This window comes from Barbus barbus, assembly GCF_936440315.1.
Source record: "Barbus barbus genome assembly, chromosome: 6".
Classification (NCBI taxonomy): domain Eukaryota; kingdom Metazoa; phylum Chordata; class Actinopteri; order Cypriniformes; family Cyprinidae; genus Barbus; species Barbus barbus.
In genome coordinates this window covers 8,324,896-8,343,069 of record NC_136734.1, presented here as the reverse complement: position 1 = coordinate 8,343,069, position 18,174 = coordinate 8,324,896, and the positions used below count along the sequence as shown (strand labels likewise).

At 36.0% G+C, this 18,174-nt stretch overlaps 2 protein-coding genes across 4 annotated transcripts in view; both read right to left on the bottom strand.

Moving 5' to 3' along the window:
* The window catches only part of LOC306870675 (terminal uridylyltransferase 7-like), a 31,302-nt gene extending 21,429 nt beyond the window's left edge, over nucleotides 1-9,873 (bottom strand). For 2 of the 3 annotated variants that reach the window (XR_013784285.1, XM_079418077.1), the window contains exons 1-11: nucleotides 9,799-9,873; nucleotides 9,589-9,721; nucleotides 8,220-8,539; nucleotides 8,015-8,133; nucleotides 5,060-5,167; nucleotides 4,785-4,962; nucleotides 4,606-4,694; nucleotides 2,749-2,800; nucleotides 2,415-2,484; nucleotides 1,766-1,892; nucleotides 1,476-1,595 (exon numbers count right to left, since the gene is read on the bottom strand). Coding sequence is in view for 2 of the 3 variants with exons in the window: in XM_079418077.1 (XP_079274203.1) it covers nucleotides 1,476-1,595; nucleotides 1,766-1,892; nucleotides 2,415-2,484; nucleotides 2,749-2,800; nucleotides 4,606-4,694; nucleotides 4,785-4,962; nucleotides 5,060-5,167; nucleotides 8,015-8,133; nucleotides 8,220-8,532 (1,176 nt within the window). In the remaining variant the exon portion in view is untranslated. The remainder of the gene's footprint in view (nucleotides 1-1,475; nucleotides 1,596-1,765; nucleotides 1,893-2,414; nucleotides 2,485-2,748; nucleotides 2,801-4,605; nucleotides 4,695-4,784; nucleotides 4,963-5,059; nucleotides 5,168-8,014; nucleotides 8,134-8,219; nucleotides 8,540-9,588; nucleotides 9,722-9,798) is intronic. The other variant, XM_079418078.1, reaches the window with a different exon arrangement.
* A 317-nt stretch (nucleotides 9,874-10,190) lies between these two features.
* Nucleotides 10,191-17,744, bottom strand: LOC306872005 (phosphoserine aminotransferase-like). Its single transcript, XM_079420317.1, has 9 exons — nucleotides 17,562-17,744; nucleotides 16,050-16,110; nucleotides 15,898-15,967; nucleotides 15,610-15,815; nucleotides 14,544-14,716; nucleotides 14,208-14,377; nucleotides 12,194-12,322; nucleotides 11,336-11,473; nucleotides 10,191-11,043 (listed from the first exon to the last, which is right to left on the bottom strand). The coding sequence occupies exons 1-9, from the start codon at nucleotides 17,616-17,618 to the stop codon at nucleotides 10,941-10,943; spliced, it is 1,107 nt and encodes a 368-aa protein (XP_079276443.1). The 5' UTR covers nucleotides 17,619-17,744; the 3' UTR covers nucleotides 10,191-10,940.
* Nucleotides 17,745-18,174: the final 430 nt, after the last annotated feature.

The window sequence follows — 18,174 nt, the reverse complement described above, 5'->3', positions numbered from 1 at the left end:
TAACTCCCTCACATTGAAAACCAGTTCTTACAGGAATTTGCACAATAAACGTTGAAAACAAGGTTTCTATTAAGTTTCTAAATAGTCTAATTGAAAGTGATACTTCACCCAAAAATGTTTTTTTTTTTCGAGTAGGAGAGTAAAGAAGATTTTCAGCTGAAACCGTGGTCCTTGGCGATTCATAAAATACAAGTCAATGGCTATGGGTTTTGAATATAAAAAAGCATATCAGAGAACAAAAAATTAATACCCATGGCTCTTGATGAAATTTTGAGGCCTTATGAAGTAAAACAATTGGTCTGTGCAAGAAACTGAACATTATTACCTGTAATCCAAAACCTCAGGCAAACCAGGAAATCCGATTATTTTCCATGAACTGGTTCTTTTGGACAGTTTGTTTCAATGAAATGGTTCAGTTCACCAGTTCATTCACTTAATCGTGCAATGACAAAACGTACAAGCAAATATATTTTAATATATTAATATAATAATATATTATTATAAGCACCCGTCTACTGCATATGAAGTGAATAAACTTGTTTTCTTAAGCTTACCTTTTTACATATGCAATGCGAAACCATAAAAACTTTAATTTCACACATACGAATATCAGTCGAGTTGAACCGTTTTCTCAGTTCAGTGACTGTTGGAGGAACTGGAGCGCTGAATGAGTTCGTTCATCATAGGAACAGATACGCCGATGTTTTGGCTCATTTCGAGTTGGAGTTGGAGTTACTGTCAGGTGTCCGAAAGTGAGGTTTTGATTGAGTAACTTGTAGATCTGTGTTGTTTGGGCCATAAATTGTTTCAGGCTGTTCAGTTCTTTTGAACTGGTTCAAAAAGTTCACCAAAAACAACCAGTTCAAAAGAATGATTCGTTTGCGAACCGGACATCACTCCAGACCGTGTGCCTGAAGCTCTGGATTACAGGTAGTAATGTTGTAAATAATATTTAGTATCTTGCACAGGCTTGTCGTTTTGCTTCATCAGACCTGCATATACCGTCAGGAGCCACAGGTATTAATTTTGTGTTCCTCGATATGCTTTTTCTTATTCTCAAAAAAACGAACAGCCGCTGATTTGCATTTTATGAATAAACAAGGACCACAGTTTCAGCTAAAAATCTTCTTTACTGTTCTACCGGACAAAAAATAAAAAGTCACCTACTTTCTGGATGGTTTGAGGGCGAGTAAATTAGCCACAAATTTTCATTTTTGAGTGAAATATCCTTTTAAGCTTTGTCTCTCATGGGTGAACTCTTCATGGAAGTAAATGCTATACTGCTGTTTATTACATAGCTCTCTGAAATACTTGCATTTGTGTCCTGACCACCGTGTTGGGTTTTATTTTGCAAAAATGACCGGCTGACTGCACATTGTCTCATTTTAGCTCTTCATAAGGTTCCAGATGCAATAATCAGGCATTGGCCCTATAAACTTTTATCAGTTGATGTATTAATGTTGAATCACACACACCACAGATTCTAGGTATGAAGGTAAGATGGGTTCTTTGCGTCGCTGAAGAAAGCTGATGACCATGAGGGCAAAGCAGTAGGATGGAAGTCCACCTTCTTCCATCTGGTCCACACAACAAACCTAATTCACACACACACAAAAAAACATCACATATGTTAAAACATGATTTTTTTTTTTTTTTTAAACATGAATGTTAAAAAAACCCAAAAGAAACCCTAAAGAGACACTACTGTTTTTTAACCTAAAAACTACCCATTTCAAAATAATGGAAGTGTACATGTCAGTCTCACCTTAGCCCAGTATCTAAAGCATACAACCAGCGGAGCAAGTTGTGGTTCTAGATTCTCCAGCTCAGACAAATATCCTGTTGTCAAGCATGCACTTTCATTGCCTGCACTGACTTTGCAGATCAGACCACTTTAGAGATACAAAAAAAGGGTAATAAATCAAACCACATACATTTTTTCACTACAGTCAAAAGGTTTGGGATGAGTAAGATGTTTTAATGTTTTTGAAAGAAGTCTCTTCTGCTCAGCAAAGCTGCATTACTTAAAACTTCATACTTAAAAATACAGTAAAAACAATAATATTGTGAAATATTATTACAATTTAAAATAATTGTTTGAATATATTTAATAATGCATTTTATTCCTGTGATGTTGTTATCTTTGTTGAAATCACTTGTGCTGATTCATATTTTTGTGGAACCCATGATACTTTTTGAATGAAATTTCTTTAAAATAGAAATCTTTTGTAACATTATGAATGTCTTTATTCACACTTTTGATCAATATAATGCATCCTTGCTGTGTAAAAGCAAATAAAATATCTAAATATCTTACTGACCCCAAACATTTACATGGTAAATTATACACACATTTAGAAGCAGGTAACTTCATACATAAACTTTGTAAAAGTAATAAGCAAGGAAACACAGACCTAGATTTCTCTTTGCACACAACTACAGGCATCCTCCTATAGAAGTCACCCTCGACGTCGACAAAAAGTGCTGCAAAAAATGAAATGGTCAGATAATAAAAATGTATCCTGAATGCTTAAAAAGTACACTAAATAGTATAAATTTATGAAATTACAATCATATTGCTTATTAGCTATACCAAAAAAAAAGTATCAAGTGTATAACTCCATACCCTGCTCTTTTTTCATCATAGCCAATTTAAACACTGTTCCTTACTAATGTATTTCTGCAGTCTATGCTTTTTTCACTTTACAATTGTCCATTGCTTTCACTGCTTTTCACTTTTAAACTTACCACTTTTAGAGAGATGCTCTTGAGCCATAAGTAGAACATCAGGATGCTGGAACTGATGAGAAATGTTTTTTTTCTTAATTAGAAAACACTTGTGAAAACCCAATTGACCAAACTTCAAAATTGTGCATTTTTGTAAAACGTGTGATCAAATAGCTCTCAAAAACTGCAGACCATCCATAGAAAGGAGTCTAATTAAAGGCTCACAAACACATATGCCATGGTTTGTGCGTTTGCTGTCAAACTGTAATCACTGAGATAATTTGCTCAAATGTCAGAGATAATTAGCAGTGTTTCAGAGGTTTGAGCCGATAATATCTCTTCTGTGAGGCATAGTCTGTGTAATGCCTATCATGACTGAAAAGACTAAAGTTCACTTTATGCTAGGTTGAATCGAGTTATTGTGGCACTGCAAGTCTTGTTAGAATTTCATAATTTTGTCAAACCTATTGTTAACATGTTGCTACTAGCATGTTCATAACATGATTAGCATGTTGCTACCATGTTTCTAGCATGATTTGCATGTTGCTAGCATGATTAGCATGCTGCTAACATGTTTCTAACATGATTAACCTGTAGTTAACATGTATAGCATGTTTATCATCTTCCTAAAGTGTTTTAGCATGATTAAATTGATGTTAGCATATTGCTAGCATGTTTTAACATGATTAATATGTTTCTAGCCTGTTGTTAGCATGTTTCAGACATGATCAACATGTTGTTAACATGTTTAGCATGTTGCTAATGTGTTTTTAGCATGATTAGCATGTTGCTGGCATGTTTTTATTATCATGTTGTCCTAGGATAGTCATTAAGCTTTGCTAGTGATAGACAGCTTAAACACTTTATCCACTGGTTTCACAGACAAGGCTTTAGCCTGCCCTGGTCCCAGACTAAAATGCATGCCTGGGCTGTTTTAACGTGGAAAAAAATTAAATAAACTTGCACTGACATATCTTCAAATGTGTCATTGATTTGCCTCAGATGCACACCAGTAATGTTTATTTCTAAGGCATGTTTATAAAAGCTCCTTAAAAGTCCTAATTGAACAATGACCTAATTCTGGCTTAAAGGCGCCGATATACTTCAAATGACCGTTTTCGTTTGGGGGCAAAAAGAGGTTTGAAAAGGCTGAGCGACGGTATACTGTTTTCGAACATTCCAAAACCCCCGCGCTGCTGGAGGCGGGCTGTAGATTAATGTAAATGTAATGTGTTGCGACGCTCGTGTGTATGCCCTAAACACAACAACAATGCAATGATGGTGTATCTAGGTCTTTTATTAAACTGGATAAATGATTACATGTTTTTATATTTTATGTGTTGTCATAATTTGATAAAAACAAAGGTTATTATTGTATGTTCTTTTGGCATTTCATTTATTGTATACCTTTTAAATTTGCTTATTGAAAGAACAGCAGCAGCAGCAGTATGGTGTAACATTTATTTGAAACATGTATTTGGTACTTGCTACCTTATATCTTTATAAGTCTTATTGTACAAAAATTCTGACCCCTTCAGTGAAAGTCTATTGGACTTTAGTGGTTTTGATCATCCGTTTTATGAAAATCCGGTGAGTTGAAAGAGATATAGCAACACAAGCCAGACCAGTGTGAAGGTCTGGACTGAGTTTGGTGGATCTAGCTTGAAAACTCTAAGAGGAGACACATTTTGAAATTTAGGATGAAGGCGAAGAAGAAGTAGCAGCTTAAACAGTAAATCAGTAGATCGGTTGGCTTTCTCAAGCCAACCTAAAAAATATAAATATAAAAGCATTTACTTATATCAAACTCGTAGGCCAAAATAGCATATATTAAAATGTAAGCTGTGAGAATATTTGTGATAAGTACTTTCTACTCACATGGGATGGAAACTTCACATCAATGTTTACATCAGAGTCTTTGAAGCCAAATTTGGTGCAGGAAGATCCGTATAATCTGAACTGGCAATCTGCAGGGAAAACGTGAATACAGAGGTATTGAAAAAGCACTGAATAAAGGATTCAGTGAGGTTTGAATTTACCGCTGTGCTGTTACACACCTGGAAGGACAGGCTGAAGGACTTTCTCAATCAGAGTGAGGATGTTCTGCCGTTGTTTCAAATCCTGATCGTTTAAACCGAACTCAGCAACCACACTTTCCAGAGCCGAGCTGATTAAATGACATTGTGGTTTTCCAGGAGGTGGGATGTTCAACAGCAGTGTCAGCTTCTGCTGTTCCTGTAAAGAGGAGACATATTTCAACTATAAATGCCAAGCACAGATGTTTGAGTATGCTAACATCTAGATCATAATTTGGTAATATGTGATTCCTTACCTTGGCTTTCTTCCTGTGGGCTCTTTCGCTGATGTGATTGAGCGCTGGTAACATGTCTTCACAGTACACCTTACATTTCTCACATCTGAACTTCAGACTGATGCTTGACTAATAAAAACACATAAAAAGAACCCAAATCAGATTATGTACACTACTGTTCAAATGTTTTGGGTCAGTAAGACTTTTTTGTGAAAGGAAGTACTGTAATACTTTTATTCAGCAAGGATGCAGTAACTTAATCAAAACTGACAGTAATAACATTCATAATGTTACAAAACATTATTTTTAACTTTCTATTCACCAAAGAATTCTGAAAACAAATTCATCATGGTTTCCTATTAACTGTTTTCAACACCGATAACAATCAGAAATGTTTCTTGATCAGTAAATAAGCATATTAGAATGATTTCTGAAGGATCACGTGACACTGAAGACTGGAGTAATGAAGCTGAAAATTCAGTTTTTAATCACAGGAATAAATTACATTTTACAATAAGTGTAATATTTCAGAATATTACTGTTTTTTCTGTACTTTTTTAACCAATAAATGCAGCCTTGGTGAGCAAGACTTCTTACAACAAATTTTCCAACTTCTTACAAAAAATCTTTGAACGGTAGTGTATTTAGTTGCTGTATGAAATAACGATGGCAACAAATACACAGCCCTAATAATGGCAAATATGTAGCACAGTAATACCATGGTACTCTTTAAAGTACCCTGTGTAAGAATTACAGAACCTCAGACACTTTGATCTTCTGAGACAGACAATGCACACAGTGTATTCAAACACAAACATCCGTTTCCACATCTCACTGAGAGAAGATGTGAGAGAATTTTCCTTCTCACCTATCCACTTCCTTCACTCTCTCTCCCCCCCTCTCTCCCCTCATTTCCATCTAAACACAAGACACAGTATCTGTGTGTCTGGTAAAAAGGTCTCATTCTCTTAACAATAGGACAGACAGCCATAAAAAGGTAATACAGATCCTAAGAGTTTAGAGATAAGTTGATTACTGTAGAGGGTGTGGCATTTCTCAGTGTTTTTCATGCAAATTACCTTATGTCCCAAAATGTCTTGAGAATTTGATGTCTTGTATTGATTTGATATCTTTGAATTGACCATGTAATTGGCATAATACATATTTACCTGCCTGATAATAAATTGTTACATTTGATTTATTCTGACTTAATCTGAATTTATTTTCTCAAGTAGATTATGTGAAGGCGTATGTTTCCGCAAATCTGCGTCCAAGGTTAAGTACATACTAGATCTCAGGTTAGATGGAGCATGGGGCACATCAGGTGAGATTCTAGATTGCTGACGAACTGCTTGACTTTAGTTAAGCTGTACTCAGTTGCATTAACTATGGGGGGGGGGCTAGTCAAAGGCTATTGTCTCAGCTTTAATTAAGTTGTACGTAGTTATATTAACTATCGGGGGCTAGATAAAAAATACTATTGTACTAGCATAACCTCTGATTATTGTCTCAGCTTTAGTTAAGTTGTATGTAGTTATATAACTATCGGGAGCTAGATGCACTAGCATAACCGCTGATTATCGCTTGAGCTTTAACCAAGTTGCGTATAGGTAACTGTAGGGGGCTAAACAGAACTACTATTTAAAGAATGGTAAGCATAGGCGACTTATAGGATAGTATTAGTCATAACCTCTGGCTAATGATCAGACTGGTGAGTTTATGATTGTGCGCTCCACGTAAAACGGCCGACGTGAGGCACCCTGAGCAACATAGATTCCTAATGAACCAAGTAAATATAAAGTAAAGAGTTAAATAGCATAAGCATTTATTCAATAATCAAATGTCGGAATAATAACAATTAGAAATGGACAAACAACCAATTTGCATTTCAACTTAAATTAGAGTCAGATAAGATAATAAAATGTCAGTTTAACCTAAATTTAATAACATTGCGCACTGAAAAGACCGAAAACACAGGAAACTTTCATCCACCATTGGATACCTCCATTGGGCCAATTCGTGGACCTGTAAAGACTATGGTACATTAATATGGTATTCCTTCAGTACCACCGATTACCTCTTTTTCGAATCGTAACATTTTTCCCAAAATGCTATTAAAACTGCTTAAAGCAATAGTTTGCCTAAAAAAATTTAAATTCACTCACCCTCAGGCCATCCAAGATATAGATGAGTTTGTTTCTTAATCAGATTTATAGAAATGTAGCACTGCATCACTTGCTCACCAATGGATCCTTTGCAGTGAATGGGTGCCGTCAGAATGAGAATCCAAACAGCTGATTAAAACATCACAATAATCCACACCACTCCAGTCCATCAGTTAACAGCTTGTGAAGTGAAAAGCTGTGTGTTTGTAAGAAACAAATCCAGCATGAAGACATTTGAACTTTAAATTGTTGCTTCCAGCTAATATACAAGTCCATAATCCATAATAACGCTTCCCCCAGTAAAAAAAAAAAAAAAAAAAGTCCATCTCCTGTTGTCCTTTCACATCAAAATACAACCATATATTTGTTTAGAACTCTTTTTACATGTAAACAGTAGATTATGTGCATATTTCTCTCCTGATTCAGAAAAACAACCTTTTCAATGGAGAAAGCAATATTATCAATAGAGGATTCTGATCTTAGCTTGAAGCAAGAGTTTGAAGTTAAAAATGTCTTAATAATGTGTCTGTTTCATACAAACATGCAGTTTTTCCCTTTACAAGATGTTAATTGATGGACTGGAGCGGTGTGGAATACTTGTGGATTACTGTAATGTTTAAATCAGCTGTTTGGACTTTCATTCTGATGGCACCCATTCACTGCAAAGGATCCATTGGTGAGCAAGTGATGTAATGCTACATTTCTATTAATCTGATGAAGAAATAAACTCTTGGATGTCTTGAGGGTGAGTACTTTTTCAGTCAATTTTTATTTTTGGGTGAACTACTTAAACTATTCTAACTATACAAACCTCTTTAGGGTCACAATCATTGCCTTCTGCTTCCAAGCACAGCTGTAAAATGTCTTCTCTAGTGAGGCAGCTTTCAATAAAGACAATTCTGTTCTTCTCCCTCCAGCTCTGCGTGCTGTCTGATAGACAGACAAGATGTAGACAGATATTAGCTACATTTTTAATCTCACTGTTTCATTACATGACAGGTTATAACGCATTTTACCAAGCCTGTCATGTTTCTGTCGTTCTCTCCAGTTCCTCCGGTCAGCAGGTGAACCCTTCTGGATTCGGTCCCTGTGAGAAGGACTCTGTCCGAACGCTCGTCCCTCAGGAGAGCTGCATGACAGCGAGGCTTTGGCTCTTCTGTTACGATCACTTTCAAAGGTTCGACCGTGACCCTGCTTCATTTTAGGACTGTAACTGCGTTCGTGGTTCACACTGTCCCGTCCCAACGGGCTCCTCCAGCTCTCAGCTTCATCTGCATCCTTCTGTCTCCTGTATCGTGGAGAAAACTTCCTGTTTCCCTTATCAGCCATTGTCGATCTGGATTAATGGGTGGGAACCAAAATCAATATGAGGAAGAATAAAAACGGAATTTGAAATCTCAATGTAATAAGAAACGCTCCCTTCACAATCACTAAACTGTCATTTTGATTATGAGAATTGCCAAAACCAATAAAATGAAGTGAGGTGATCATATTTGCTAAATGAAATCTGACATTTTGTTTCATATTAATTTAGGGATGCCGATTCCAAAATAGTGTCTGTTTTGCTCTATAGCACATCGCACTTTCTCATAAAATATTATGCATTCTGTAGCATTTTTGCTGATGAAAACATCTTGTATCATCCCCTAATCAGCAGAAGAACTGCCACAAAGACACGATTCCTGTCTTCCTCTGAGATTACAACTATTTGTTCAATTCTCAAACGATTTTCACATGTATAAAAAAGATGCCGAGGACATTTTAAGGTTAGAATTATGGCCAGTGACAGAAGAAAATGCAAACATGACATCTGTGAGTGTTTTACTACATCAAAACAACAGCCACAGAAAATACAGATTATGTGGAAGAAACTCCTTTCCTGGTTTGAAGGTAAATGATACATTCTGAATAATTATTTGTCATTAAAACAGAAACGTTTGACATTTGACTGTTTTTGTACTTTAAAAAAAAAAGCATTTATATACGTAATTTCAACATAATCAAACCAGGTCATACTGGAGCTTTTTTTTTTAAAGATGCAGAGCTGCCTAATAAGCCTTAATATTAAGTAACTCATACAAATTCTTTATGAATGTTGTCGTGCCGCCGGTCTGATCATGCAATGTTTAGTAACATTACTTGAATCTCATATTAGTTGCAAAGAATGACAGAAATTCCCGTTTTGCACACATTTTTTAACTGTGACAGTGTGGATTATTTTTATGGATCAAAGAAAATAACAACTTTGTCAAAATAACAACTCTGAAGTAAAAGACGCTGCTTTCCCTCGAGGACAAAGGGCAGCTCGGAAGGAGTGACATGCACGAGTCAAACTAACTGTACATGAAGACAACAGCCTAAATAAAGTGAACATGCCGAACTCACCCAATCTAAAATCAGTCGTGCGAGTTTCCTGATAACTGTAACATGCAGGTGCCAGAACATGAACAAGTCTGAAACTGACCCAAACTCACTTCCGCCGGCCACACTTCTGTCAAATCAGCTGACGTTCATCTGTCTGAATTGATTAAGAGAATAAAATGAACCATGTTGCTCTTAATTTAGCATAAATAAAGAAAAGGTTTAATACTTTACGTTTAATATTGAAATCGCTGTTTCATACGACAGGCAGTTGTTTTGATATTCCACTTCCGGGTCCTACATGACGTCAAAATAAAAGCTGCTTCTAGTGATTTAAAACAACGGTGCCTATTTCCAGTAAAAATAGCTTCTTATTAAACTTTTATTTATTTTCAGAATACATTTTAAATTACGACCTGGCCAAGTTATTGTTGCATGCATGGTAACTTTGAAATACCACAGTATTTCTATTTACATTATACTTAGGATATGTGTGGCAATGTTTTAATCACACATACCTACACATTATACCGTCTGACAGGATTGTATTCCTCTGAAACACGCAGCATTGCACAACCAGGGTTGCCAGATCTAGCTATGCCGGACCAATAACAGAAAAACACCAATACCTAAAATAAGTATTTTATTCAGTTATGCATTACACACAATTTCATATAGGCATTCAAAGGCCCCTACCACTGCCCATCCTTCAGAAAAAATATCCTTGCCATAATTATGTACATACATTTTAGTTGAATATAAGTAATGTTAGCTAGAAGTTAAAATAGGAAAAAAACAAGTATGCCAGCGTTGCAGAAAAAAAACAGACTTGGCAACCCTGGGCAGAAACTGTAACTGTATGGATTCATTAATGCTAAAAGAGAAAATTATAGTTCTATACTCCAAAATTAATTAATATTCCCATATATTCACATACTTGTATCAGTATCTATAATGCATGTTTATTTTATCTTTATAACATCATCTCTACTCAGGAATAAACACTGCAGTGATTGTAATAGATTTTAGTAGTGTTTTATTTTATTTTTGCTTGCATCACAGTATTCGGTCTATTCAGCTACTAATAACACATTTATATTAGTAAAACATGGAATGTTTCGGAAAACAATTCAAAGACAATTTTACAAGTATTAAGGCACAATACAATTTGAATAAAAGTGTTAGTTTAAAAAAAAAAAAAAGTGTTAAGTAACAATGACAACCATTTGCTATTGAGATGAAAGAGAATTAGTGTTTTGTAATAGTCCATTCGTCTGCTTATTACAATAAATGCATTAGTGTCACTCCAGTTTATAGGTATAGAAACCACTTTTCAATGCAAGTAAAAACTACTACTTGCAAAAAAGGCCTTTAAGCTATTGGTGGTTCTTAAGGAATTCTTCCATGTAGGCGCCAAGAACCTTCACGTCTTCAACAGTCACCGCATTGTACAGGGAAGCCCGGATGCCACCCACAGACCTGAAAATGCATAGTGAAACAATCATGAAGCAGGAAACAGAATCTATTCACTGTATAATGTGTATAAAGTAAACCGCTATATCCCAGACAGACCAGCACCGATTTGTTCATAAACAATTTGTCCATATTATGTAGAAATTACACATAAGTTATTAAATGCAGTTTGTACAACCTTACTCTTCCATTAAAGCCACTGAAAATGTTTTCTGTCAAGCTATGCAAACTACATTAACAATGAATTAACACTAATTACAAAGACAGACGTAGTATTTTCCTAATTTTCATACAACACCTGTGTCCTTTAAGTGAGATCATGCCAAGTTTAGAAGCACCATCAAGAAATGCCTTTTCAAGACTTTCTTCCCCTTCCTTCTTTCCGATGCGGAAGGGAACGTTCATGCGGCTTCGACACGCCATGTCAACTGGGCATCTGAAAGAGTCCGTATGGTACGTGATAAATAGGGTCAGGCATTTTGACAAAAAACTAAAGTCTGAAGAGAGATTATAATGTAGGCAAATATTGCATTTAGTGCTAAGCGGTTTGACCAAAAATCTGCATCACTTTTTTTTTTTTTAGGATTCTGAAGTTTATTTTTTTCTTTGATTGTGAATGCATGGAACGCTTATAAATACTACACTAATATATAGTATATGAAGAGAATACCATCTAAAATTTTCTGAAGACAGTCAGTTCCCTCAGAGATAGTCAAATAAACCCCCACCCCCAATTCAGTAGGATTTTAGAATTTTCTTCCAATATTTTGCTCATCGTGAACAGTGAGCTTACATGGTTTAACCATGGTATTTGTAGTAAAACTGTGGTTGTACAAACGGTAATCAGTACGCCAATGGTTACTACACTTTTACTACAGCAAAACCGTGGTTAATTTTCATAAGGGCTGCTCTGCCTGCTACAGTATTCTCTCCTTTTTCACCTTTTTAAATTTTATTATACCAATATATATATTTTTAATAATTTATTATATTAACATTAAATAACGATTAAAAACTGAATAAGTTAAAGGTTTTAATATTGTGTATTAGGAATAAACACGTCTGTACAAGAAGAATATATTTTATCTGCAAAATTGTGATCCAGAATGTTAGAAATGATAGGATCATTAGGAAAGGTAATGGTGGAATCACTGACGAGTAAAATCCATTGGAGTGGTTGATAATGTCATAGATGATGTTGGATTTCTGTTTGTTTAGTCGTTCCATGGCATCCGCCCCTCCGTTGTTCTTGATCCACTCCAGAACCAAACCCATAATGTAAATACTGCAAGAAAAACAAGCATGTCATTTTTACAAAACGGTTCATATTAATGTTGAGGTTTAAAAGAAAAATAGGTGAACATTACATTTTAAAAGGGTTCCTGGAAAAAGACTGAGAAAAGGGAGAGTACTGTCTTGTAACATTTTAAGTTTCTCTCTCACGTCACTGTAAGCTGGAAAAGTGATCTACAAACAGATCTTGAAATAAGCCATGAGGCTGTTTGTTTTAGTAATTATATGAAGCTTGAGTTTGTTAGGTAAGATGCAAACAAAACCTCATTAAATGTGGTCAACTTATGTATCTGACTGGATGCCATTAAAGCTGTTGTAAAAAAACAGCTTTAATGCTTCCATGCTGCTGTGAGCATTTAAGAAATACTGCTGCATGATTAATCGAATGCGATTATCAGGCGCATCTTGTCAGTAAAGCTGGTTCTGTAATCAGTAGTAAATCTCCATCACATGCTTTCAGATGAAGCAGCATTTACTACACAGAGCCGTACTTCATTGACAAGCTACGGGGGGGGAAATAAATTTGGAAAAATATGCAGACGATAGTCGCACGATTATGAAATCGTTTGCGATAATAAAAGCTGTTTGCATGGCTTCTCAGTGAACTACTGCTCTGTGTAGTAAATGCTGCTCTCTGAAAGCACATGAAAAATACCACATTTAATACATGTTTTTACTCCAAACTTACTTCATAACGTCAGTTGAGTGTTTGAAATAAATCCGTGAGATGATGTGGCTTCTTACACAGATAAGCAGTGATCTGATCTTCTTAATATTGTATAATGCAAATCTACAGGACTGGGCAGTTTTAGCAATGTGGTCTGAGAAATTCAGCTTTTTTAAGGAGTTATGGTCGATGAGCCTAACTGGTAGGTGAAATTGTGATGAAGCGATGGGTTAGCTGAAACTACAAGCAGTTCTGTCTTAGCTAGGTTGAGCTGAAGGTGATGGTCCATCATCCAGCAAGAAATATCTGTTAGACATGCTGAGATGCGAGCAGCTATCGTCGGATCATCAGAATGGAATGAGAGGTAGAGTTAAGTGTCATCAGCATAACAGTGATATGAAAAGCCATGTTTCTGAATGACAGAACCTAGTGATGCCATGTAGACAGAGAAGAGAAGTGGTCCAAAAACTGAGCCCTGATGTAGCTATATGTTGCAACTTGGATACCTCACCTCTCCAAGATACCTTGAAGGACCTATTTGAGAGGCAAGACTCAAACCACAGGAGTGCGGTTCCTGAGATGCACTTTCTCAATAGGGTTGACAGGAGGATCTAGTGGTTGACCGTATCAAAAGCAACAGACAGATCCATCCAGATAAGTAACAAAGACTTGGAAGCCGCTCTTGCAATGGAATACCCCCCCATATATATATATATATAACCCCGTTGCAGATCTCTACAGGTGGAGCTGGGGAAGGCGGAGGGTTTCTGAAGTGCACTGCAACTGCTACAACAAGCACTAGCCAAGTATTTGAATGTTGAGCAGCAAGCTCATTGGCTGCTGATACAAAAAAAAAGAACCAATCAGCTGCACCATGTGATAATGATGTCATTATGTCTGATTAAGTTAGACCTATCAGGCTGCGCCATCTAGAGTTCCATGACAGAACTTGGACTTATTTTAAATTGTAATATTATTTCACAATGTTATTATTTTTACTGCATTTTTGATCAAGTAAAGGCAGCCAGCCTTAGTGAGCATACAAGACTTTTCAGATATGAAGTCAAATCAACTGCTGCTTGACTGGTAAGCTCTTGTAGTTATTGTTTTTCTTGATTACAGCTACCTAGAATTAGTGAGCTGACAATAATGTTAGTAATTTAAATGAAGACTACAAAGGCACATTATGATAAACAAAGAAAAGCCATACCTGAAGCATGGAGGAGTGTTGTAGAGCGAGTTATTGCTAGCCTGCACCTGATAGTCCAGTATAATAGGGCACTCTTTCAAAGCCTTGCCCATCAAATCCTCTCTGACAATGACAACTGTCACACCAGCACACCCGACATTCTTCTGTGCACCGGCAAATATCAGACCAAACTGTAAAAATGAACAGAGACTCCACATTAATAACCATTTAGGTTAAAAATCATGATATCGGTGAAAAACTACAGCGACTACGGTATTTACTATACTAAAGTAGTAAGTTTAATGAACTACTGTGCTACTTTTATTATAAAGATGACGAACATGAAGTATCACCAACCTTCGACACATCTACCGGCCTGGAGAGGAAGTTGGATGACATGTCACTGACAAGAACCACTCCTTTAGTGTCCGGGATGAAGTTAAACTCAACGCCGTGCACCGTCTCATTGCAGCAGTAGTAGACATAAGATGCTGAAGGATTCAGTGACCAAGTGCTACAGTCTGGTATTTCTGTGAAAAAGTTTGCTTTGTCACTTCAAGTCATGTGATGATCAAAGCTGTGCAGCCCCTTCTGAACAAGATGTGCGCTTAAATTCTTTTTTTTAAATGTACAGTTGTAGTATATTTCATCTTAGTTTATTTTTAAACTCTACTTGCAGATATAATATTTATTAAATAAAATGCCACTTAAGTGTACATTCATGGCTATGTGAACTTAAGTAGACTTTTAAAGTGTGGAGTTAAGTGTGGAATAATGTAAAATTAAAAGCTTTAAAGTACATTTTAAATCTTTATGTTTTAATAATCTTTTGCCATGCTTTAAAGACGTACATTTGTTGGATGTGTTGACTAACATACTAAAAGACATGTAAACCACTTGATAAAAATTTTAACTAATTTAAATACAAGTTCATATATTTTAGATAAATTTAAATTGCAACTTTATCATTACAAAACGAGTAATTGCAAATATTTAAATGCATAACACAAATGTCAATAGAAATGGCATTAAAGTATATTTTAGCTTACCATAAATGCTTGTCAGTACATTAAACAACTTTATTTCAATAACCATATTTCAAAGACAATAAAGTCACTTATGAAAATGCATGTAAAGATGTGCTAAAGTCCTACTTAAGGGAAGTGCATTTAAAATTTTAGCAAGTTTGCTGATTTATGTATATTCATTCAAAGTATACCGTTTCCATATAAAGCAAAAGTATGCTAAAGTGTACTTCACAAGGGACACACCAATTATTTTTGGGGGGGGGGGAAAAAGTCAAATAAACAGGACAGATTAAACAGATTTCACAAGACTGTACAAACATTTTTTTATAAAGATCACCTGTTCTTCATAAAGTACCTCTCAGCAATGAAAATATAGCTGTACTCGAATTACTTACTGGTGTAGCTATCCAGTTTTGGATGAATCACGTTCACTTTTCCATACTTCTCTGCCTCTTTGGCTGCCTTTGCAGACCACGTCCCTGTGACCAGATAATCAGCACACATGTCCTCCTTCAGACCAATCAGATTGAGAGGAACCCCGCTGAACTGTCCCGAGCCTCCGCCTTGCAGGAACAGTATCTTATAGTTTTCAGGGACATTCCTGTTCAGAGTGAATGCAAAGTATACATTTGCTATGGATTTTGAATGAAAACATCTCCAATTTGTAGTTGGAAGACACTCACAGAAGTTCACGGAGAAGGTTTTCAGTAGCGTTTATAATCTTGGAGAAATCAGGCGATCTGTGGCTCATTTCTGGATGCAAGAGAGAAAAAAAAAACACCTCAGAAACATTGCATTACACAGAAATAAATATATTAAAAATGCAGATGCTTACCAAGAATGCTTATCCCAGTGCCACTGCAATCCAGCAGCTCCTTCTGTGCTTGGAGCAAAACCTAAGAACAGAATTATATCCATTCAATTTTATTTTTAATTCTATTTTTTGTATCCAAAACCGGTTTGCTTTGTCTTTACTACCATAAACAAAAGGTTTTATAGTACTAGCTTTTTGATCACTCAGAAATGAAAATCTGCTGAAAAGGTCCTCACCCTCAGGCTATCCAAGATTTAGATTAATTTATTTCTGTATGGGAACAGAATTGGAGAAATAGCCACCCCTTGCTCACCAATGGATCCTCTGCAGTGAATGGGTGCCATCAGAATGGAAGTCCAGTCAGCAGATAAAAACATCAAAATAATCTACAAGTAATATCCAGTCCATCAGTTAATGTCTTGTGAGGTGAAAAGCTGCATGCTTGCCAAAAACAAATTATAAACTAAAATATAAGCAGTCCTCTGTCCATAATATTGCTTTCTCCGGTAAATCTTTTCTGAATCAAGTGAGAAATATGCACTGTTTACAAGCCAGAACAGTTTCTAAACAAATATGTGGTGGAAAGGGGGATGGACTTTTTCACCAGAGAAAGCTTTATTATGGCTATATTTTGGCCAGAAGTGACAAACACACAAATTTTCACTTCACAAGATAATAACTGATGGAATGGAGTAGTGTGGATTAGTGTGATGTTTTTATCAGCTGTTTGGGCTCTCATTCTGACGGCACCCATTCACTACAGAGGATACACTGGTGAGCAAGTGATGCAATGCTACATTTCTCCAAATCAACCTTAGTGAAAGATAAAAGGCTGGACACGACTTATGGGAAACCAATGTGAAATCGTCCATGCAATCAGTAAAAGCTTTCAGCATCTTCAGCATTTACAGGTAGCGATGAAGAGGCGAAGCTAAAAACCTGAATGTCTGTTAATTAAACAACCAACAAGACTTAATGAGAAATGGCATGCTACTACTAATAAAAAACGATTCAACTATTCAGAACCTTATCTTTCACATTTTTTATTTCAAATCAAAACAGGTCTTCCTGTGGCATTAAAATGCGTGCGCTCTGAACCAATTTAATATATATATTAAATGCATATGAAGTGTACTTTAAAAGTTAACATGTTTGCTGATTTATATACCCAGAGAGTTGCATTCTTCAGTCAACAAGCGAACCTGAATGCCAAGTTGCGGCTGATGCAACATTGACACATGCAGACCAGCAAAACGCAAGAGTGTCGTTTTAATGCTTAATGCATCCCAAATCATGCACAACGATTTTGCACATTACAGCATCGTAAAACAGTTTTGCATGCACACTGGTGGTGGTTTATAGTTGATAGATAGATAAAATGATGTAACGTTAATCGTACAGAGTACTGCTCTATGATCACACAGCATTATTTACGCTACTCTCAATGCGATGACGCAGAAATGAATGGGTTGCAGAAATATAATCAACTTTTACTGTGTAATATTTTTACCAATATTCTGGGGATGCACTTACCGACTGTGGAAGTTTAGCTGGTCCTGCTCCGAAATTGATGGTCTGTTTCTTCTCCATGTTTTCAATAAAACGGTTTATAATGGCCGTGTGATTTAAATCTTTCTGAAACTCCTCCACTTGACCTACTTCTCTCTTAAGTGATTTGGACTGACACTATTATTCTCTTTACACATGATTACACCTAATGTGCGAGTTTCCTGCCTGTTTTCATTGGCTCACGGTATTCGGCTGTTTGATTGGATGATGTGTTTGTGAGGTTGCTGTGATTGACACGTGCGTTTCGCCTCATTAAATATTCATGAGCTTCTGGGCAGTTTTACTTTTTCATGGTTTTTTTGTTGTTGTTGTTGTTGTTTTTTTTCGTTTGCAAATCTGATAACAAATTGAAAAGTGTTAGTTATCTTCTGAAACTATAGGATAAATGTCTTCATGGTATTATTTTTTCCCTCTCTGAAGGATCCTTTGTAGTTTTAGATCTTATTGACTTTCACTGAATATTTTAAAACACATTTGTGTGTTTGTTTTGTTTTTTACTTAGGCCTATGTTTTTCCCCCTTTCATTTGAATTAAGATATATTTATTTTCTGTAAAATGCTTTGTAAATATGGCAAAC